The sequence below is a fragment of the Pelodiscus sinensis genome, chromosome 12, assembly GCF_052426305.1.
Source record: "Pelodiscus sinensis isolate ZL-2025 chromosome 12, ASM5242630v1, whole genome shotgun sequence".
NCBI lineage: Eukaryota > Metazoa > Chordata > Testudines > Trionychidae > Pelodiscus > Pelodiscus sinensis.
Window position 1 is genome coordinate 44,682,769 of NC_143063.1, and position 23,913 is coordinate 44,706,681.

The 23,913-nt window shown below is 46.8% G+C and overlaps 2 protein-coding genes across 2 annotated transcripts; both read right to left on the bottom strand.

Moving 5' to 3' along the window:
• Positions 1–6,348: 6,348 nt before the first annotated feature.
• Positions 6,349–16,705, bottom strand: FOXL1 (forkhead box L1). Its single transcript, XM_006137358.5, has one exon. It carries the CDS (start codon positions 8,656–8,658, stop codon positions 7,444–7,446), a length of 1,215 nt encoding a protein of 404 aa, XP_006137420.3. The 5' UTR covers positions 8,659–16,705; the 3' UTR covers positions 6,349–7,443.
• Positions 16,706–17,163: 458 nt separating this feature from the next.
• On the bottom strand, positions 17,164–19,866 carry FOXC2 (forkhead box C2). Its single transcript, XM_006137359.5, has one exon. The coding sequence runs from the start codon at positions 19,295–19,297 to the stop codon at positions 17,921–17,923; it is 1,377 nt and encodes a 458-aa protein (XP_006137421.1). The 5' UTR covers positions 19,298–19,866; the 3' UTR covers positions 17,164–17,920.
• Between the last annotated feature and the right edge of the window lie 4,047 nt (positions 19,867–23,913).

The following is a 23,913-nucleotide window of genomic DNA, read 5'->3' on the forward strand; positions in this document are numbered from 1 at the left end:
TATGAGAATACCCCTTTCAAAACGTATATAATTTGCCCTTAGCTTAGCGCTGCTACAAGTATACAGTGTGGGAATCTGACACTTGTGTATTTACAGCTCTCCAACTTAATTGTGTTTGAACCATAATATATGTTACTATAATGCCCTCAAGAAGTGATGCAAACCTAACCTAACCAAAATGTCTAATTTTTATTCCTTTTTGGGGCTGTCCTGCATTTGCAGCTTCCATAAGACTTTTTATGGCATGAACTTTATTAGGTCTTTATACTCTACCTTGTAAAGTGTCAACTCATTTTCAACACTTAACAAATAATGAGCATTAATAATATATTAGTATTTTACATCATTTTAACAATAGCTGGCTGCTGTTCAGGTAGAGGTGCTTGTTGTTTTATGCTGGCAATGACATTATTATGATGAAATTCTAAGGACAATTATCATCATTTTGTTCTTGAAGTATGTATTTATTTTTAGTAGGAAATATGCATTATTCATGATGTTGTCCAACCCATGGAAGTCGCTCATGCAAGAAATAACTTGCAAATCCTGACCTGATTTCAAAAAAATGTGGGAAAGTCTATTTATTTCTCCATGCATTCCTGATTTGCAGTGTGCTATCTAAAAATGTCCCTAAGATTTAAGCTGACTGAGCTCATTCTAAATTTAGCCACTATATTTTAAATAAACATTCTTTACTCTTTGCAGAACTGACTTTGAAGCTGGGTTAAAACAAATTGCATTTTCATGAGCATTATCAATGTTTTACTCTGGAGCAAGATCATGTCTAAATTAGTAATAATGCCTTATCCTATGTAATCTGAAAATGTGTTTTAGGGCCCAATTCTGCATTCCTTTAAGGAATATAGAATCAGACCCTGCAGTTTAGGGCCAGTTCTCTCCTTAATCGAGCAAAACTTCTTGTGGGTCCTTAATTAGATATGGGACCCATGCTGAAAACCCTCTGCACAATAAATTCATATTAAAGTCAACTGGAATTCAGTATGTGTAAAGCGTCAATGGTTTGGCCCATTATAAAGAAAAAACTCAATGATTTGTCTGGCTATCGTACTAAAAATATACTGTAGGGAGCAATTATGCTATAGGCAGACTGATGAATTGCATAACCTAATAGTCCTTTTCTATCTGTAAGTTCTCTAATTCGGAGATCTCTTTTTCTCAATCTTTGGCTGTCTTTTTAATATCTGACATGTTGTCTCTCAGGGGACTACATCCTGAATTAGCAGAGGTATGGATTTGGCATTCTGCTCTCTCTTTCCCATCTCTAATGTCTGTATTTCTGTGCCCTTTATAAACAGCTAAAGAGGAATTACCAGAAAATGTCTGACCATCAGTTTGAGAAGAGATGTCATCTTATATAATGAAACCAAGTTTCTTAGTAGAGGAAGGAAAGAAGAAATAACTAATATTTTAAATTGTAAATTGTAAAAAAAAAGTGATAAAATGTATGTTATTATTACTGTTATTTCTTATGGTCTCACTTTCAAAACTGCCAGGGTTTGAACATCAATTCTCTTTGCTAACTAAGGGTACCCCAAAACTTCTTTAACTTCTATCTAAATATATAAAATGCTCTGGGACCAACTTTAAGCAAACATACACAGTGTGATTAAAATTATTAGAATCCTCACTTAAAATAAATGAAATTAAAAGAAATTCACTGCAATCTGCAAATTGCAATTTCCTAAAGGAAACCTGTGTTTGAAGTTAAGTTGTTCTGTGAACCAGGTGACTTCACTGCATGTTAAACTTAGCTGCATATCTCAAGAGACCTTAATGGGTTGTGACAGGTCGTTCGTACCTTGTGGAATGGAAAGGCATATACAATACCCACATAAGGGGTATTCTGTTCTGTGTCGTAGAATATTTTCTGCTTTGTTCCCAGTATATCAGAGTTAAAGTTATTGCCAGTCTGGAGAGTTTGAGAAGCCTGGACTAAAGATGCCGCAATTGTGCTAAATAGTGGGTGGTCATTGGCAGCTGCTCCTTTGCTTGTAGAACAGGTGTGAGACTTATTACAGCAATTTCCAGGAGTGTGTCAAGGTGCTTATATGACATTTTAGAACAACAATAACATTTGTAAACATGAATTCTTACAGGAGAAATAATAGCATTTTCAAATACATACAACTTGGCTGTGTCTAAACTGGCCAGTTTTTCCCGAAAATCAGCCGCTTTTCCGGAAAAACTTGCCAGCTGTCTACACTGGCCGCTTGAATTTCCGCAAAAGCACTGACTTCCTACTGTAAGAAATCAGTGCTTTTTGCGGAAATACTATGCTGCTCCCATTCGGGCAAAAGTCCCTTTGGGCCAGTGTAGACAGCTGAGATTTGTTTTCCGCAAAAAAAAAAAAAAGCCCCGATCGCGAAAATGGTGATCGGGGCTTTTTTTGCAGAAAAGCGCGTCTAGATTGGCATGGACGCTTTTCCACAAAAAGTGCTTTTGCGGAAAAGCGTCCATGCCAATCTAGACGCTCTGTTCCGAAAATGCTTTTAATGGAAAACTTTTCCATTAAAAGCATTTCTGGAAAATCATGCCAGTCTAGACGTAGCCCTTGTGTGTGAAAGAGAGAATATCCACCATACGCTCACATTGGAGTCTGCATGTGTTACATAGTAGTCATTTTTCTTGTATTGTGTATACATGGATGTCATACAAGGAGAGTGTACAAATAAATAATTCTATGACCTGCCCTTCATGCTTTGTGATACAAACTCTTTTTCTGGCACACACATTAGTCAACTCTCAGTGCTAATTCCAAATCGCCGCCCAAAATAATTAGCCTCATTCTGATGTCACTTACATTAGCATCATACCAATGCAAGTCTGTTGATATCACATGCACAGGATATCAAAATGAGGTCCAGTGTATCTTTTTGAAACAGCAGCAATGCATTGGCCACACTGCACCCCTTCAAAAAAAGAGAAGGAGGGGTCACAATGTACAGAACCCCACAGAAAATATACCTCCACAAAATGTAAAAATTAACAGTTCTCCCAAAATTGCCTTGTGGACAACAGACATCTACTATATGTATTGGGCTAAATTCTAGTTTCATTTTCAACTATTAAGATGGCCGCCTCAATGTGTCTCAGCTCTGAAGTACTCACTGCCCCAGAGAAAGAAACTCGGAGCTTGTGTCCACACGCCGAGGATCAACGTTGCAGTGATCGATCCACTGGCCATGGATGGCCAAGCGCTCTCCAATCGATGCTGGTACTCCACTGGGACGAGAAAAGTAGCCGACATTGACAGAGAGCAACTCCCACCAACCTTACTATGACACAAGACTCTGAAATAAGCACATGAATTATTTATGTGGCTGAAGTCATGTACAATAGATTGACGGTGGGAGTTAGTGTAGGCGAGGCCTCAGCCACTTTCTTAATTCTTTCTTGTGATACAAGGGCAGTCAACAACACTGAAACAAAGACCATTTTAAATGAATGAAAGGAAGGATTTTTTTTCTAAATAACTCACAATTCACTTGTGGAACTCAGTTCCAAAAGATAGTACAAGAGCTTAGAGTTTGACGGGAGTTGCCTACTGGTTTCCCGTTTGTGCTCCATGAACAAGCAGTGAGCCACAAAATCTCTCTGTTCTGCACAAGGAGTTGGGCTACTGGCTCAACAGCCTTAATTGACCTGTTGCCAGGACACCTGTAGAAGGAAGGAAAGTGCTGGATCTATCACTAGAACCCACACCACATACCTGTGCTCTTTTATAAAAGGAGCCGCTCTTTCCTTCCCTTGAAGTTGGAGAGAAGCCACCTGCAGAATCAGAGCCAGATGGGACCAGATGGAGGAAGCCACCTGCCCGTAGCACCCAGATGTACCATATGCTGGAAGGAAAGGAACTAGGACACAACCAGGCAGGTACCTTGAGGACTAGTCTGAAAGCCGAGGGGCCACAGAACTGGAGGGCTACAAGTCTGGGGAGCAGGCTGGGAGCCAGGGACAAGGACAGGACTGAGGCCCAAGAAGTGAGTGAAATTGGACAGATGTGTGGTGGGGATGTTTAGTTTATGTGAGAGTGGCTGGGGTTGGGAGGTATTTCAATGTGCAGCAATTCTCAGTCCTACACCAAAACCAAAAACAATCACTCGCCTTCCCCAAGAGAATTATTGTAGCTGCTAGGAGAGGAATGTTGTCAAGGGTGTCGAAACAATTTTTAGGGCATGGATGCTGAATCACGCCCCCTCCCTTACACCTCTGATGTGCCCCTCTGACGGCTGACAACTCTCCCAGACCTGACTAACCAGATGCCATCTCTGGCAATGGCATCCAGTCTTATGACTGGGAGAGTTGGCAGCCCTTGCCGCCCGCAGAAGGGCAACTTCTGAGCCCTGGGCCAAGGCCAGGAGCAGAGTCATGTGCCAGCAGCTGCTAGCCTGGGCCCTGGGGTCCTGTGCCAGCAGCTGCTAGCCTGGGCCCTGGGGCTAGCAGAGCCATCAGGCTGCAGATCCTGCAGGGGTGAGGCCAGTGGGGGACGGTACCCAAAGGGCCAGCAGATCCTGTGAGGCTGGTGGGCAGCAGCAAAGCCAGTGGGGCCAGCACCCAGGGCCAGCAGTGGGGCCAGGCCCCATGTGTGGGGAAACTTGGGGGCAAAATCTCGAGGTTGCTACAGCACCCTTCATACTCCTACTTCCCGCACGTAAGGAGGTTGCCTGATACCAGAGTGCAGCCTGATGTGGAGGAGATGATCTTTCTATTGAGAGAGGGGTCCACCCTGTGAAAAAATACAGGAGTCTTTTGGAATAAGCCTGGTTATGGCTAATAAGAACATTGCAAGTTCATACCATCAGCTAGAGGTGTTGGTGTTTGCTTGGTTTGATTGGCTGGATTTTTTAGAGATACAAACTCCCATGATTCAGGCTGCATAAACCAACCACTAACTGAGGGGGCTAGCAAGAAAATTACCATACAGGCAGGTTGTTCCCTGATGGCCCCCTGTAGGAATTCTTGCATTTTCCTCTGAAACCTCCGGTATGGGACACCACTGGTGTAGAAGTAAGTGGAGAATGTAGAAGTAAGTGGACCACGCATCTGGTCTAGTGATATCTATTTTCCCATGGATCCTATTTCATCTTAGCCAAAGGCAGAATGCCCATGGACTCCCTGGGTGGAACAAAATGTTTCCTCAGTTCATACACATGCAAAATTCCCCATGGCTGCAGTGGGAGTTATGGCTGAGTCAGAACCATGCAAACCATACAGCATCTTCCTGGCGCTTTGTGCTGTTGTTTAAGAATGACATCACCACTCTGACCCCTGACAGGGAGACTCCCAGGCTGTCTTTTCCCTACCACCCCAGACACTAATGGAGCCTCCTTCACAAAGTGGCCATGGGCCTAGTTTGTGATCATACCTGTATCCAATGGAATGTGTGAACAGCAAATCAGACTTGTATTTTGGAAAGCAAACAGTATTAACCCTGTCAGTTCTAAGGGATCAGAGTGAAGCACTGTGGGGCTGTAGTAGTTAAAAAGAAGAAGATAAAATAACCTAAACTAACTGCCCAATTACCTAAATGAGAAAACAATCAGAACAGTTTTATCTTGGCTGCACAACAGGGTACGCATCTTTACAAATCTGTTAAGCAGCTGTAGTGTCTTCCCAGTTGTAATGTCTCCCCTATGAGCTACAGGATTAGATAGTGCCATCAAATTATTTTGAATCGTTTTATGCATCATCCTGGGTAGACTTAAAAACAATAAACCAGTGTGTCATGCTCACCTGGAATCCCTTTTGCAATTCAATGACCAGCCCCAAAAGCAACTTTTCATTGGTGGTTTTGATATTTTTAGAGGGGGGGGGGGAAGATATGTAAATTTGAATTTCTATGTGAGTTTAAAAATGCAGTTAAGTCTCTCTGGAGGTCAGGGCTACCTCCCACAGCTCTGTGACTTTTTGTACTTTCCCACATCAGATAAATGGAGAGTTATTTGCAGATTCTGGATGTTTAGCTCTGCACTGCACATCTAAATGCAAATAGCTCTGGAATCAGGAGCTAGGATGTTTCAAAGAAAGCCCAGACTGCTCCGTGCAACTTGAATCAGAGCTTTGTCGACAAGCCCAGCTCTTCCTCCACAGTAAGGTGTTTATTTAAGGACAGACTCTGCTGGATGTATGTGACATAGAGACAGTCATTGCAAAGAACGTTATCTCTGTTTCCAGAAAACAAGTCTACTGACCTAAATGCACAGAGTTAAATTCTCTCTGAACTATTGCTGTTCTTCAAGCAGCTTCTGAGAATGAAATATTATTGTAAAATTTCATCTTTCTTCTAGCATTTTTATTTTCCTTTTCCCTGCCATTCTCCTATGACTCCTCCCCCCAAAAAAAAATTATTTCAGCAGTATGAACTAGAGGTGATTGTTTAAAGAATCAGCCATATCATTGCACAAAATACTTTATTGTATATAGGTTTGGCTTCATAAGAAAAGCTGATAATGTAAAAGATTTCCAAAGGACATTTGCCCACTAATGTACAAAGAAAGTCTCAATATTTCTGGAAGGAATAATTAAAAAACATCTCTTGTCTATAATGCATCTAGGAGAACTGAAAAATGCATGGGGACCAGTTAGTTAATTGTCACTGGTAGATGTCCAGTTTTTAACAAGGTAACTACATATGATTAACAGTTTATTATAGTGATCAATGGGCCTTTAAGTTTTAGAACATCTGATTCTATAAAAACTGCAATGGCTCCATTCTACATCATTCAGAATCTGATTTTGCTCTGTAAACAGCTTCAGTGACACAGACGCAATGAAGATAACAATAAAAAATACAAGTACCATTCACTAAAGCCATGAGAATTCACACCATGAATTACATACAGTGTCCAGCAAACAGGATAGTACAGAAGGAAATTCCATTTGTGATTACTTTTGCTCCAATCATACCCATTTATCTATTCAATTAATTTCAATTACCAAGTTTGAGGTCAGGAAGCATCACAGTCATTGCTTGTGTGTCCTGGAAAATGTATGTATTAATTGCAAAATAACACATGCACACACACGAAAAACACATTATTAAACCGGTGTATGGGTTTTTGTTTGTTTGTTCGTTTTATCATGGAATTAAAATAGTTGAACAAAAACAGGTCTCAGGTGCATGATAGATGAGAAGGATATACCATCAGGCCCCTGTCCTGTTTGTATCAAACAATGCAAAAACCTCTAGAGTATATTTTGTACAGCCAATGTAAAAAAATTACCTTAAAGTAAATTGGGAAGAAAAAAACTCAGCCAAGACATCTGCTGAGAACAAGATCGTTTGAAAAATACCCTAAAATCCTAATATTTTGAACCCATGTAATTAATTCTTGATTTTATATAATATAAATATATATATATATATATATACGATCCAATGTAGTGTGTGTATAATTGGCTATCAAATTGCATATTTTTTTGTTACTGAAAATTAAATACCGTCTCGGACAAGTGCAGCGGAAAATACGAGAGGAAGGGGATCCCGATCTGATAAAATCTACCTTGCACTTGGGGATCGAGCATCAGGGACGCATTGAAAGCGGGGCTGGCGTTGTATCCAGCTGGCAGGCTCTCCAAAGCCAGCTTGGAGGCGCTCGGGTCCCAGCCTCCTTCCGCCTGCGCGTCCCCTTTGGCTGGCTTGGGGAGAGTCTGATGGGCTAGGATGCTCTCTATGCTGAAGCTGCTGGACTTCTCGGAGCTCTTCGGGGGCAGTGGCTGTGTCCCGGCAGCAGCGCCCACCTGGCTCCGCTGGGCACGTGGGCAGAGCAGGCGTGCGCCGGCGGGGCGGGTGCGCTGACCTGCCTTGGCCTTTGCCAGCCCAGTCTCCTCCGCCTCGCCCTCCGAGCAACTCTCCGCCCGTTCCCCCTCGGGACTGCTTTCCTCCCGGGAGGTGGGGCGCGGGGCGCGCAGAGGAGCCGCGCGCCTGGAGGGACGGGGCGGGCCCCAAAGGGCAGCGGGCCCCTCGGGGCCAGGAGGAGCTGCGGAGACGGGGGCGGCTGCCCCGGGGCATCCCACAGTGCTGGCTTGGGTCTCGCCTTCCTCCAGCGCATCCCCAGAGTCGTCCTCCCGGCCGCAGGCTGGCTCCTCTCCCGCGGAAGTAGCCTGGCTCCCCCGGACTCGCTTGGGGAGCCCCTCCGAGGGGTGTCCAGCCCCCTCCGCCTCTGCTTTGCTCCTGGTCTCCGGGGAGGCTTTGGGCTTTCTCTTCCTCCGCCGGTAGTTCCCGTTTTCGAACATATCCAGGCACCTGGGGTCTAAGGTCCAGTAGCTGCCCTTGCCCGGCCTGCCTTTCTCCCGGGGCACCTTGACGAAGCACTCGTTGAGCGAGAGGTTATGGCGGATGCTGTTCTGCCAGCCCTGCTTGTTGTCGTGGTAGAAAGGGAAGCGCTCCATGATGAACTGGTAGATGCCATTGAGGGTCACCTTCTGCTCCGGCGCCTCCTTGATGGCCATGGCGATGAGGGCGATGTAGCTATAAGGAGGCTTCTGGGGAGGGTCCTGCCTGGAGACCGCGCTGGAGGATGCAAAGCCCAAAGCAGCCGGCAGCCCAGCCCGGTCCGCCCCGTACAGATAGACCATGGAGGAGCCCGCGAGCGGGCTGCTCATGGGACCGAGGTGGCTGCTGAAAATGTGGCTCATCGCGGATGGGGCTTCCAAGGACAAGGGAGAAACCCTCCACGACTCCACCAGGGAGAGATTGGTGTGAGCGCCGACCCTGCCTCAGTCAGTTTGTTCTCCGTCTGTCCCTGCTTCATAGCTCTTTTTTTAAAATGTTAAATAATTGTTGTAAGTTTGCTATTATATGTTGACTTAGCACTGGAAAATAAATTGTCTCCGATAAACAGTCGTTTGTGTTCTCAGCCCACCCACATTAATTAAAATATCCTTGCTACACAATTCCAGGCTCCCTCCACGTGTCTCTCCGGTACCAGCCAATGGTTCCCCGGGTTTTTCCTTCATTTGTTTATAGAATTAGTCTGTTGATAAGTCTGCCCACCCAAGTCGAATCAAGCTGTGTTTATTTGGAAAAATTTCCGGGCACCCAATATATAAACGCACTGATCTGATGTTTGAAATATCACGTCCACCCTTTGACGCGGGGAGCACACACAGACAGCACAGGCAGGATGTACGCTGCTGGAGCGCAGAGGGAGAAGGGGCCGAAACTCCTGGAGAAAGGGGAGTTTGTGTTTTGGGAAAGTATCAATAAGGAAACAGGCCACGAAATGGAGCGGCGAGGAAGAGCCGAGGGGGCCCGTCTCTCTCCAAGTGGAGCGCACGGATGGATCCTCCACGGGTGTAAACCAGCGGAGCTGAGTTACACCCGCTGCGGGTCTAGCTTTGCGCCTTCAAACCAGCAGTGAGGGCTGCTCAGATCAGCCATAGACATCCAAGCTTCCAGAGGCCAGATCTGCATGAACGGTCCAGTAGACAGGACACGTCAGTGGAAACCAAAAAATGGGGTCGCCGCGCAATCCGGTGTCTGCTCCTGAACTCTGTGTAAACAGGCTGCTTGCACCGAGTGGTGCTAATATAGTCTCTCTAACCTCGATCAAGGGGGAGAATCCCCCCTCCCCACCCAGGCACACACACAGCCAGCAGGAAGAAAGTCTGGTTTCGGACTGGCATGAGGCTAGTGAGGTGTGTTTGCAGCGGTGAAACGAGCCTTATTTTCGAGGAACCCAAATTGAAGGGGATTTTATGATTATTTGGGGGGTCACGGTGGGCTTGCAATGCGCAAGCGACGCTCCATAAAAGGCGAACTTGGCAGGCAGGAGGGGGAGGATTAGTATTTGTGAATGCAGGCCTGTTGCTTTATATTATGTACTTTCCTGTTTATACCAAGGAGGGGGATTGTAACAACTTTACAAGTGCACACAGCTGGCCGGTGATTACATTAGGCATTTGTGATGCTCTTTTTTTTTATAAACGTTCAGGGTCTCTTTTTTTAATTGACTGATGTAACGATTTTAATCAAAGGTGCAGCCTCGGCCCGATGCAGAAAGAAGTGTCAGCTATTTAATGAGGCTGATGGAGAGACACCCCCCCCCCCTTCCTTCCCCAAAGCGAGGCATCTGAGGTTGTGAAATATTGGCAGTTCGCTCGCTCTTGGTGGGTAACCGGGCCAGATGTGTAGGGACCTGGGGTGTCCCCAGTTTTTAAAGCAGTCAGTGGCGGGGGTGGTCTAAAAACCGATGGCGAGCGATGGTCCGTGGAAATTAACATCTGACCCGAGGCAATTTTTTAGGGAGCTGCGTAGAGGCAGATCTGAGTCATGAACAGGCCGTTTCTGTTCTCATGCGTGGTTCCTTAGAGGCGGCCTGCCAGGGCCATCTCTTCTGGGAGCGAAATCGGCTCCGAAGGAAACAGGGGCCACATGTCTTATAGGAGCTGATCCAGAGTCGAATGGCTTCCCTGAGCCAAACGCCTTTTAATGCGAACATTCGCTGGCGTATAGCAGCTGGGTAACTATGGAAAATCATCGGGGAAATTACCCGTGCCCTTAGGAACCAGGTGCCCGATCCGTGACCAGGTAAAGCTATTGACTCGAACGGGCCTACTGGCTGAGGGCAGTTTTAAAAAAAGGCTAATTGGTGATTCCTTTGGGATTAGCTCCCACGTGCCCCGCGGAAGATCCGAAATGGCGAAGAACGTGGCTTTTATTTCTGCATTCTCCCACGAATCCAGCAGGGGATCCGATTTACAACTGGAATCCGAAATCCTCTCGCTTCGGATTTGCAAATTACTTCTTTTTGGAGGAAAGTGGATTCCTAGAGGGTGTTTTTTTGGGGGGAGGGGGATCTATCTTGGGCCATCACTGCCACGAAGTCTGCGTATTGAGGGGGTTGTAACTCTCTGAGGTCAGGCACTACTTCCTCGAATTAAACCAAAGGGGGGAATCAATCGAACCTAGGCCCCGGGCCCCCGGCCCCCGTTCACACAGGTTGTAAACCTCCACCACTTCTAGTGGATGAAAATTGCACATTCCATGGGGCGACTCAGATTAGCAAGCGCCTTTCCCTCCTCGGGGTTGCTTGATTGTCCGTTTCCCACGTGTGCCAAAAAAAAATCCCTGGACCCTTGGCTCAGTTTGGAAATCAATTCTCCTACGCATCTCTTCGTTAAACATTATTTCACATAAAACCGCCTTGTAAAGGGAGCTCCGTGCCTCAGTGGCGGCGCGCAGCTGCCTTCACTCAGCTGACACCTTCCTGACATCTGCCGCGGAGATTTTAACCGGGAGATGGACGGGTTAACGTCGCCCGTCTCCCCCGAGGCTTTATTTAAATTCTCGCAGACTCTAGTGCGTCTCCTTGAGACATCCAAGCAAGGAATAGTCAAACCATAAATACCCTCACCCATGGCAGCGGGCCCGGGCTACAGCCACGGACTCACATGGCCCCACGAGAGTTTGCTGCCTCGCTTGTGGGGCCCGAGCGGCAAGGGAATCCCCTCGGGGCTCGGAGAACACAGACGTTCGCCTGGGCTCGAAGCGCCACCGCGCTGGATTTCCCCAGCAGCGCGCTGGCCGCCGGGCTGCGTGGCCCTGCTTTGGTGCCTGCCCTAAGGCATTCCTGAAACGCATTACGTGGGCTGCTCGGGAGGGTCCTGTAACCTGAGACGCGCTCTAAATGACTGCGAGATGACCGCGCTCCAGGGCTGGTCGGAGCGAGACCTCCGCGGGAAGCTGTCTTTTTGCCGGCTGCGCACGGGAATCTCTAAAAGTGCCTTCACCCGGGCTCTTGGGAGACGCCTGGGTCTACTCTTCCTAAAGCCGGGAGAAAGGGAGCAGCAGCAGCACAGGTTGGAGACTGTCGTGGGAGAGAGAGACATACTGGGGAGAGAGTAAAAGCGTCCGTGGTCACGAGCAAGGAGCAGAGACTGGGCAGATGGAAGTAGCTTGGGGAAGTGGCTGTCTGGAGCTCTCGTTCTGGGTTGTAAAAGGGAGCCGAGCCGCGTGTCGCCCCCGGGAAATTCCCTGCACAGTTGTTACAAGTGTCCTAGCCACACGGTTCAGAGCCGGGTGCCTCTAGGTAGCCCCCTCAATCCATAGCGAGGCACCCCCGGGAAAGCGATCGGATGTGTACAGGGGAGTAGCTTTGGGCACCCCCAGCCTGTTCATTTTAGTGGTCCCCTGTTGGGAACACACACACCCCTCCCAGCCCTGCAGCATTGTAACCTTTGCCTCGGAGTCCGTAGCGTACCGGAACGCGCAAGCACGTTCAAACACTTTGCCCTTTGCAGGATGCGCCGCGGGTGTTAACGCGGCTGCACAGCTGCGGATCTCCGCCCCAGCGGCCGGTTCTGCCGAAGGCCAAATCATTTCTCCCTCCGCCCGCCCTGCTCAGGGCTTTTCAAATTCTCCCGAGCCAGTCCCCACCAGGGAACAGCTGACGAAAAACAAAGCACCAAGGAGGCTTGACGACCCGATGCTAAGAGGGAAGGGATGCCCAAGGGAATGTCCATACAGTTGGGCAAAACGTGGCAGGTCACGACACTGAGATCTTAACCGGTCTCTTCTGTGCCTTGTTGTTTTGGGGGCTGCTAAACTGACTGCGTGCGAGTCCTGCAGCGGGTTGTTGCTTGGGTTAGCAGAGTTGGAACACAAACCCACCGCAAAGAGGGCTGCTGGTTTTGAACCTGTCGTTGCAAACACATGGCCAACCTGTCCTGCTCTTCTCCATGGGATGGGATGAGGCCAAACGCATAATTGGGCTAAAAAATCAATCCAGGGAGGATGGATCCTCCAGGGGCGATTACTCGAGGTGGTCTGGGTGTCCCTAAACGGCTGATGGACAGAATCTGGACTATAGGGGGTGGGATCCCTCCACAAATTGCCCCTTTCTGTTCACTCCCTTTGGAGCACCTGGCCTTGGCCACCCTGGGAAGAGAGGATGCTGGGCTAGATGGCCCCAGTATGGCCGTTCCTAGGAATTAGAAGTCCTGGAAAGTTGTCAGGGCTCACTATACCAGACAGACGCAGTTCTAACACCCCAACCCTGCACACGGGCAGTTCCCAGCCATGTTGTCATTACAATGCATTGATCCAGTGTCCGCCCACAATCCTCAGAGCCAAAATAAACCCCCAGCCAAACTGGGCCCGGAGGAGCCCAGTGAAATCTACAGTCCAGCCACTTTCCTGATCCAAGCTGGTCTTGGCCCGCGGGGTTTGTCCTTGATCACAACTCCCCACTGAAGGACGTGTGCCCTGCGCAAAGGCTAGGAATAGGACCGGCTTCTTCGTGGGACGCTGGGATCTGGCTTGGTCCCTCCCCTGTACGCAAGGACACGGTAGGGCCCAATCCTGCAAGATGCTGACTCGGTCCCTTCATGAGGACAACAAGTGAGGGTGGCTTCACACCATACCCGAAGTAGGGACGGGAGAGTATTTTGGCTGGCAGGGTTAGGAGAGTATCAGCACCTGGGGCAATGGGGTGACTATCTTATAAACATACCCCCCCCCATGCTTCTGCATATGAAATCAATGCAAAACTCTCGTTGACCTTAGTTGGGCAGAAACCCCTCAGTCCCCCCCGTTTCCCCCTCGTACGCGCACACACGCACACACACACACACACACACACGGCAAGAAAGCCAAGCGAACCAATTCTGCTGAAAGAACTACGGGGTGTCCCACGAACAATCGCTGGAAGGACTCTGGCCATGGAGTAATTTGTTGTTCCAAAGCCAGGATCCAGCTAAAGGGACAACTTCGTTTAAAGTTACATCGTGGTTGGTTTGGTTTGGTTTTGAAGCTCTAATTCCCCTGGCTGATTTACATCACCTGAGGGACAAATCATCCGGACTGGGTAAAAAGCCCTTGTGTGCAAAAGGCGACCTGATAAAAAATCACCCAGGTCTGAACAAACTAGTGATTAGATTCGCTTTTACAGCAAGCATCTCAGACAAGCTTAGAGGAGAACACACCGGTTGCTTTTAGAAACGATCCGGGTACTATTGAACATGGAAAGAAACTGAGAAAAACGACTTCCGGGAAAGTTCTTATTCTCTATAAAAAGTCTGTGTCCACAGATCTAAATACTAGATGTAGAGCTGTAAAATCTACAAGGAAATGCTGCAGTCTCCTTTCTGCTTGAAAATGGTCAAATACAAGGCAGAGGTGAAAACGCTGCATCTGTTTCCAAAGGGACATAAGGATGAAATCTGATCGTTAGGGAAATACAAGTATTTAATCCTAAAATGTTACATGCTTAGCACCAAAAGATTCCCAGGGATAGATTTAACTAAAAACTTCTTGGCATTTTTTTAACATACCTCCGAGTTACTCCTTCCCGCTGCTATGGAAAATAGCACACCTACTTGGAATGACTCGAAATCTGGTAAATGGGGAAAAGCATGCTTTGATTTTGTAAGTGTGTCGTGGCTGTTACTAAATTTTTATGCTGGTAGGTTTTCTTTTGTTACGTGAAAAAGAGATAAGAAATCAACTTTGGAATCCACATATTAGGCACGAACAAAATAAGGCTTAAACAGAAAGTACACGGCTGAAAATTAGCTGCTCTCAGAGGGCTCCTACTGCCCCCTGGTAGGCACAATATCACAAACTTTATCCCGGGAAAGAAATTCCTGGCCCTCAAAATGCCACCAACTACTAGGAAATTAACTGAAACGCGGCTGTTTTTTCGAAGCTTGCAGCATGGAGGAGAAGAGCTAGGAGACACAGTTTAAGTGCTTTCTTTTCCGGGGGGATTTTTTCAAAATTGGTTAATAGGACATGGTCTTGCGGAAAGTCAGCCAGCCAGAGAAAAGGCACCTTCGAGGGATAGAGAGGACAAGACTTGGCCTAAGCTGAGATGAGTCACTTTGTGAGTGGAAATAAAGTTTAAAAAAACCCTAAAATGGCTTTTATTATTACTCCTGCTGTGGGGAGAGAGGGGCTTTGTTTGGTGTAATAGCCCAGAGCAAGCGGGCAGGTCTCGAGAGTGTGTGTGGAAAACAGCTCAACTACAAGGAAAATTTGGAAACTCAAGCGAGAGGGTGCTGCCCGCGGCCACTGCTTAACGCACGTTCCTGCCCGGTTGGGAACGTCTATCAAGTATATTGCAGCGGGGCCTTGCTACCTGGGGGCCGGTGTCTCTCTCTGGAACTGTCCAGCCAAGGAGCAACTTTTCAAATGCAGGGGGGAGGGGGGGAGAGAGGAAGCAGTGTCTGGCCTTGCAGGGAAAAGCACACGCCTCGGGAGGTCAGCAAGTCCTTTACCCCAGCAGCCATTGGTAAGACGCGACTGCAATAAGGTAATCAGCACTTAGGCGTCTGCAATGAGCCAGCCCTGGGTGGCACGGGGCTAGCCTCCCATCAGTGGCCCAGCCTGGCGTGCTCTTTACACAAACAAGGAAAAGCCTCCAGGCCGAATTCCCTGGACCGTTAAGGGCAGCAGAAAACCACCTGTGCTTGCAACCTCATTCTCCACCCAAAGGCCCTGTTTTGTAGAGAGAATATGACACTGGCAACTGTCTCAAGCAAGGGACCCGCTAAGGCGGAGAAGTGACAGATTGCATGCCAATGCTCATGGATCGTCCTCTCTTCCTAGTCGTCTCTCAACCACCCACAATTGCGGGGCATTCTCACACACACAGCCCAGCCTCTCCCACATCACAAGAGAAGCAACACCCCCTTGAACGTCCAACCTCAAACACCTGGTTTTCAGTTCACTGCTGATTATAGACAGAGCAATGCTAGCAAGCTGTTGTTTCATTGTGAGGTGGGAAAGCATCTATCAAGCGAAAAACATCTTCCCAGTTTAAGGGGAGAGGATGGGGGGTGCATTTGCTCTGATATTTTTCCTTCTCTCTTTGCTTTTTCATTAAGAGCTAAAAACTCGAGAATCTGGCCAAAGTAGTTCGGGTTTTGTAGGAAGGTGGCTTAAACACAGCACAAAATGTTTCATTTAAACCAAGAGCTTCAGTGCACTTTGCCATAATGCTACAGCACGTGATATTTGACAGATCAAAATCTATTCGTGTATTATGTCTACAAAGAACTGGCTCTTCTCCACCCATCTATTCACTTTTTCGTCCTAATGGATGTTTAGTGGTTTGGTTTTTATGGGGGATCTGGAATTTGCCTCATTAGCAGTATTTATTACGTTGCGTTTATATTCTGAGATACCTTACAACATCGATATTTATCCACAATCTTTGCAACTAGCTCATACATTCATTAGGGAATTATGTGCATACCATCACAATTAACTTGATAGACAAACTGTCTAGCACGTTGATAAAGAATAAAACAGTCTTTAGATAAAAATGGCTTTAAGAGCCGTTTTCAAGCAAACGTGGTGGTATGTTTAGTAGGACTAAGAGACAATTAGCCACCCGGTTTCTGGAGCACGTTAAAGTTACTTAGAAGAGTTTTGAAGGAAGAGAAGGTTGGTAGGGGTTTGGGTTGTTTAAATATATCTGCTGTCAGCCCCAGATATTTATAATGAGAGCTCAAACTGGGTATCGGAAGCAGAAGATTAAGTCAGATGAGGAAACAAATAAAAAGAGAATGCATTCAGACAGTAAAACCATCCTACTATGAATTCCCTGGGAGAGTTCTTAGTACTTCATAATGAAATCCAGATCAAATGATATTCCTTTTTTATCCTCCCAGGATGTTATTAATTCATTCTCCCTATGAACTATATTTTGTTTGTTTTATTGTGGCAACTGCCTGTAACCAAGAGGTACAAGGCACTTTATAAGGCCTACATCTCAGTAGGTAAATAAAACTGTCAAGAACCAGATTAAAATAAGAGTGATGAATCAGAACCTATCCTGATTACGATTCTTTCATTCACATGATTGGAGGATTGGAGAATCTTACTCCAGTTTAAAACTGGCAAATTGTCTTGGATTGGCAAAGTGTTCTGCAAATCTTCAAACTCTGGAAAGCACTAACTAAACTAACCCAGGAATGCTTAGATGTTTTCATTTCCAACTATGCTATTTTGTCTGCTTCCATCGTCCTGTGAATTGGGCCTTTTTTAAATAAATAATAATAAAACGAGTAATAAACTTTTAGTCTCAAGGAAATCTACTTTGTTTGAACATCAATGTTTTCCACGTTTTCTGCCTGAAAAAAAAATCAGGAAAAATTGCAAACACACACACACACACACACACACATGCGCCAGACTTTGAGCAGAAGAAAACAACATGGATTTATTTTAAGGTAAGTACAACAATTAAGACCAAGACAAACAAGCGTGAAGTAGAATAAAACAAATAGTTCTCAGGAATGGTCAGGGTGGAGACTATTATACAAAACATCACACTGTCGTACATTTTAAAAAAAGTATCAGATACTTTGTCTTCTTTCCAAAAACCCACCAACAAAAATAAATTATTTCCCCCTCTTGTAAAAAAGAACAGCTCTAAATAGAAAGAAATTCTATTGCATAATTGTACAAAAAAAAAGGGAAAAGAACTCACTTGTAATTAATTTGGCTGTTAGGAATTTTTGGGCAACATAAAAAAAATCCAGTGAACTCAACTTTAAATATTATATTAATGGCTCTGAAAAATTAGTCTGATTAGAAATCCACACCTTTTACAGCACAATAAGAGAACTTAAAATACCCAGGACATATATTCATATATTTAATATATATACTTTTCTTTTAAAACGTATAATGATCGCTGTGATATTGGTCCATAACTTATTTTTTCCGGAGGCCTCCTATACTTTAGCATATAAATTTGCCACTTTGGTTTAGATAGCTATATATATATTTTAAAGATATCCCCTTTCAAGTAGAATGTACTTGTCTGGAATTTAAAGAGGACGGGGAGAGGATTAAGGGTCTATAAACTCTTTAGTTCCCAGGTCCGCTTAGAAGGATTTCCTTATGCCGTCTTAAGTGTGGGTGGAATTGCCCTGCCGGGGATGCTAATCAATACTTACTGCAGTCATAGGGATAGGGGGTGGCGTGGCGGTATATGGAGGGGGTGGATCTATAGGGGATCTGACAGCTTGTGTTGCCGCTCACCTGGTGCTCGTTGAGGGCCGAGCTCTCAATCCCCAGCCGGTGGGAGTTGAACATGTCCCTGACGGTGGGAAAAGTCTGCTGCTGGGAGCCGAACGCGTGCCCGGGGAGATGGTTCAGCTCGGGGCTGTGGTTGAGGTACCAGGAGGCTGCCGGCTGCCCGGGACCGCCGCTGGCATGCGGGTGGCTGGGGGTCAGCGCGCTCTCCTGGCCCGAGGCCAGGTTCATGGTGGCCAGGGGCGAGGCGGTGCTGTTGGGATGCTCCGAGATGGCTTCCTCCAGCGTGGTGGGGACGCACATGTGGCCCGGCCTTTCCCCGGTGTAGAGGCTCATGGCCCGCATGCTGCAGTGGTAGCTCCCGCTCGCGTCCATGCTCTGGCTGCACGCTTGGCTGTAGACCGACGGCTGCGCCTGGGGGTAGCCCAGCGGCAGCGAGGCCCCCAGCCCGGCCCCTGTCCTGCCGGGGCTCAGCTCCCCGGGGGGAGAAGTCCGCAGGGTCATGATGTTCTCCACGCTGAAGCCCGACAGCCCGTTGCCCGACGGGTGGGGCTCGGGCAGGGAGCTCTCGGTGGAGGCCGACGGGGTGGAAGCCACGCTGCGGGGGCTGCCCGGGCTCAGCGTCTCCACCTTGGTGATGACCGGCAGGTCGGGCGAGGCGGCCTCGCTCTTGATCACCACCTTCTTCTCCGCCGAGCCCTCCTTCGGGGGGTCCGAGGGCGCTTTGGGCTGCTCCTTGGCTGGCCTCTCCTCCTTCTCCTTGGGCACGTCTTTCTTCTTGAAGCGGCGCCGGCGGCGCAGGAAGCTCCCGTTTTCGAACATGTTGTAGGAATCCGGATCGAGGGTCCAGTAGCTGCCTTTGCCCGGCTTCTTGTCGTCGCGGGGCACCTTGACGAAGCACTCGTTGAGCGAGAGGTTGTGGCGGATGCTGTTCTGCCAGCCTTGCTTGTTCTCCCGGTAAAAGGGGAACCGGTCCATGATGAACTGGTAAATTCCATTCAGGGTGATCTTCTTGTCCGGCGCGTTCTGGATGGCCATGGTGATGAGGGCGATGTAGCTGTAGGGAGGTTTCACCAAGTCCTTGGGAGCCGCCGGCTGGTGGTGGTGGTAAGGCCCGTAGGAGCGGCCCATGCCGCCGGCGTACTGCTCCGGGTGGCCGGAATAGACGCCCATGGGGCTGGCCATGTTGCTGTAAGTCCCCGCGGTCCGGTAGTAGTTCTGCTCGCTCAAGTAAGGCACGACTCCCAAGGTGTTGGGGTCGGAGACGGAGTAGCGAGCCTGCATCATGGATGGGGCTTTTCCCCCCGACTCGCCAGGCGAGGAAATCACGGGAGGGGCGCAGAGGCTAGGTGTTTGGGGGGGGAAGAGGGCTCGCCCTACTGGGTCTCCTCTGCAGAGGAGGAGGATGGTCGGGAGGGAGAGAGAGAGAGTCTCAAACACACAGCTGCCCAAATCCAAAAAGGGTCCTTAGCAGCAGTAAATCAGCAGCATTCTTGAGGGTCGCCAGGAAGAGCGTGCAGTGTGGATGGCTAGTGATCGCTTTTATATTTTTTTCTCTCTCAGAGGTGGTGAAAGCTGCTGCTCACAGGGAGGCAGAAGCAGGGAACAATTCTCGCAGGAATCTTGGGGTGGAGGTGGGGGGGGAAAAGATAATTCTTGCACCAGCGATCAAAAAAAAATTCTTCTGGAGGGGAAACCACCGAAACGTCTTGCGAACTCAGAATCAAAATAAACTCGAGGGCTGTGGAGGAGCGTGTGAGAGTCCAATGTGTGTGTCTGTATGTGTGGAGAGCCACCAGCCAGCCCCGCAAATGCAAACTCCCCTTATAGGGTTTGGGAAAGTTTCAAAACTTTTCTTCCTGAAGGCGAGTTTTTACTCCGCGCTGGCCACGCCTTTCCTCTCGACTTTGAGCCAATCGCTGGGCGCTTCGGGATGGCTCTGTCCAATCAGTGGGCAGAGAGAGGCTGCGGCATAACAGCTAGGACCAAGGTAGCATAGGGCCGGTGGGGGTTTTGGAAGGTAGAGAAATCGCATCCAGAACGGCTCATTAGTGACGTTTGTTTGCTTGCAGTAGACCTTTAAAGTGCATTAAATGTTAAAAAAAAAAGAACTGAACGGATTGGAAGTAGCAAAACATGCCGCTTCGGTTTATCTCAGCGATCACCGATCATGGAAAACATATCCCTGACGGCTGGATCATTCCTCCAGGTTTTATCCAAGCAAACCTGCAGTTTGGATTCCCATTTTAAAATCCGTTTTGGTTTTAATTCGAATCACTCTTCTTTCCATAGTCAGAAAGGGGCACCCATTGTCTTAGGTTCTGAAACGCTGCTTGTTAGGGTATAGCTACGTATAAAAGCACTAGCACTAGAAGTCATGGGGGTGGCATACATCAGATTTCACAGCACGGGCTGCTATCAGCTCCAAGAGCTTGACACAGGAGTGTTTTGGAGGCATCAAGCTTGCAGATTCCTCTAACACTTTCCAAAAGATGTTAGTATATTTTAAAAAAAACCTGTAATTTCTGTGGTTTGGTCAAAAAATTAAAAAAGAAAAAAAGACCCAGGAGAAAAAGACTAATATCAGGGCGAGTTTTCTTGGGTTTGTGAAACCCGCCCCTCTTGCTTTCCCTAATGATTTCATTACAGGCAATCAGATTCGGTTAATTAGGGACGCATGCTGGAGAAGTGTAAATTCCTGTATTTGCAATGCTGCTGGAATCCGCACTGCAGTGATTGTGGCGAGAAGCGGCAAACCGGTGAAGAAGGAAACAATTTCTCATGGCCTCTCTCCCCTAAGTAAAATAAAAAGCAAAAAACAAATTCCCCTCCATTTGGATTCACAGGTCTTGAAAAGCGGGTTTAAAACAGAATAAAATAGCTAGTGAGCCAGTCTGTGTTTATTGCCCACCGAAATAAGGTCATCCTTTTATAATTCACTGCATGAGATTTTTTTCGAAGATTAAAAAAAAATCCAGCCTTCGGGAATGTGAAAAGCTACAGAGAAGGACACAGCTTACAAAAAGCAAATGTATCGTGTGTGTGTGTGTGTGTGTGTGTGTGACAAATGTCTCCTCATTTTATTTTAACAAATGCACTCAGTATGTGCATATTAGGAATACAAAGGGGGTAGGTATTGGAGGGGTAATGCTCCATCCTGAGGAAACAGAATCTCACAAGCTATTTGTGAATGTTTTAATAAAAGGGAAAGGTTTTTACCTCATACTTTAACCCCCTTCCCCCAACCTCCTGCTGTCCTGGAATCTGATTGTAAAACGCAGTTGATTCCTTGAAGACGTTATTCTTCGTTTTGATGGAAATAAACTTCAAAAGAGACACATCGATGATTTTATGTATGACTACATGCCGGGATGGTTTCACAAAGAGAATCAAAAAGCGACTTTTTGCAGGGCGGCTGATGTGTCATTTCAATGTATTCGACGAGAATCGAGGTTTGTTTAAAAGGTTTTAGAACAACTTCACGCTTTTAAACTTTAGCACAATAAGCATTTAGGGGTTAAAAAAATCACATGCAATTTTTAAAAGCTGTAAAACGGGAAACTCTGCCCAAAGAAACACTGGCCATTGTTAGCTCTTTGGACCTTGCCATATTATGTCCTAAACGTTTTGTCTCAACAAACAGCCTTTTTAGGACACCTTACCTCCCATCAGCTCACCGCTGTCAAAACTTTAGCGAGTGCACGTTTCTATAGAAAGTCAAAAAAGAAGGCCAGTCTCCCCGCAGCATGCATTTGGAAAATCGGTGGCGCCGCAATCAAAATGACTCTGCAAAGCCCAACGTTTAGCAACAAGAAGAAAAATGCAGTTTCAGCCCCAAACGAGAGAGAGGGAGAGATTCTCTCAACCAAGCGCGCAAACGTGGAAAAGAAATATTTTCTTTTCCTTGGAATGCTCCGACACTTTTTCTCTTCCCCTTCAGGGCTCCCCGGAGCAATGTGTGTATAAGTTATTTGAACAACAACTTCTACGTGCTTGGAGGTTGAGTTTTAAAATCTTTTATTTACCCTTGGTGGACACTATAAAACAATAACATGCATCTTTCCACTGCCAGAGTTCCTCCCTCCTCCTCCCCCCAGCTTTGAAACTTTCCTTGCAATCTCAGAGAAGGCTTTGATGAGAAACAAGAACATTGCAAAGACCCGGTTGCAAAGACCGAAAGAGTCAGACAGGAGAGATGTGTCCCATTGTTTTTCTGCAAAGACAACAACAGAACCAGTTGTGAGCCAAGTGCAGCTCTCACCAAACCTCACCTGAATGCGCCCACTGCGTGCCTAGTTTGCTCACTTTGTGGGGTTTGGTGCCCTCTAGGGGATGCACAGGAGAACGTAAATATTTTTCTGTGCAAACTTTATGTGCATGTAATAGTAAAAATGCTGCTGCTGACACCTTATGGGCTTATCCTAGCAGAGCAGTTGTAGTATCAAAATGTATCAAATGTGAGACACGCACTTTGTGTCGTTATTTTTAGGAGGGGGGGGGGGTGATGTCCTTCAAACGTGAATTACTAAGTGCCATAAAAAAGTGGTAAACATTTATTCCGAAGGAGCAGCACTGGCAATGAACCCCCATCCCACCCTCCCACCCCCCCAAAAAAAACAAAAGCCAAGTTTAGTTCTTCCTGTAACCAGAGTCCTGCAAAAATAAGCGCGCATACTTGCCTTAAGCATATAAAAAGTAATAGAGAGGTAGCCGTGTTAGTCTGATCTTGGTAAAACAAAAGGAAAAAATATGTCGCATTTTCAAGATTAACAAGATAGTTTATTAGGTGATGAGCTTTCGTGAAGAAGTGGGTCTGCCCCATGAAAGCTCATCACCTAATAAACTATCTCGTTAGTCTTTAAAGTGCTACATATATTTCCTTTTGTTTAAGCATATGAGTAAGTCTTTGCATGATTAGGGATGACACTGCAGAGGTAGCGCCATCGGAAAACGAGGATGGGAAAAATGACCCAAACACACACAAACAGAGCGGATCAGTTCATGGCAGCAAATGACGATCCAAAAGTGTCTGACTCAAAGCAGGTTAGTTTGTTTCAACCCTGACTACCTTGAGGAACCTTAATTGCTTGGCTGTTTCCCGTGGAAAACGTTATACAACCTAGATAGCCTTCACTAGCAAATAGAAAATTGTTTCCTAACAAGCCTGATCTAACATACAATTCCAGCAAAACGAAGGACCATAGCTCTGTTTTTTCGCGGAATGAGGGATTGGCAATGTAGTTTTTCCATTAACCAAATGATATTGACATTCTAAAGTTTTCTTTGCTGGTATTTTGTACATTACTGACTATGATGCTAATTAATTGATGGATAATTCTTCAACCCAAAGCATTACAAGCTTTTACCTTACTGTTTTCATTTAATCTCCAGGACAGAAAATAAAGCATAGAAATACATCTGCACATGTTTTCAGCTTCCATTTTCAGGGAATTTTCAAGGTTTCTTTTATGTCTGTCCTTAATTCAGAGATGGAGAACCTAAGACCCTGGAGCCAAATGTACCCCCTGGCTTGTCTGGAACCATTCCCTGGGGTTCAGGGTTCTCTCCAGCACTGAGAAGCCCACAATGGTGCTCCAGCTCCTGCCTTTTCTCTGTGGGGCTGCAGCACACAAAATCTACTAGCCTGGGTCCCCCTTTGGCCCTGATGTGTAAGGGGAATGCTCCTCCGTGTGGGGGCCAAGTCAATGATAAGGATTTTTTTCTTCTCCCTTGTGTGCTGCCCCAACTGATTTGTCTGTGGGTCTGTGGCCCCGATCCAAAAAAGGATTCTTACCCCTGCCTTAATGTGTCAACTTCTGAGGTTGGAGAAAGGATTTGCAATAAAAAGTGATAGCAAGAATTGTGAAGAGTGCCAGAAAAATACAAAGGAGATCTGGAAACCA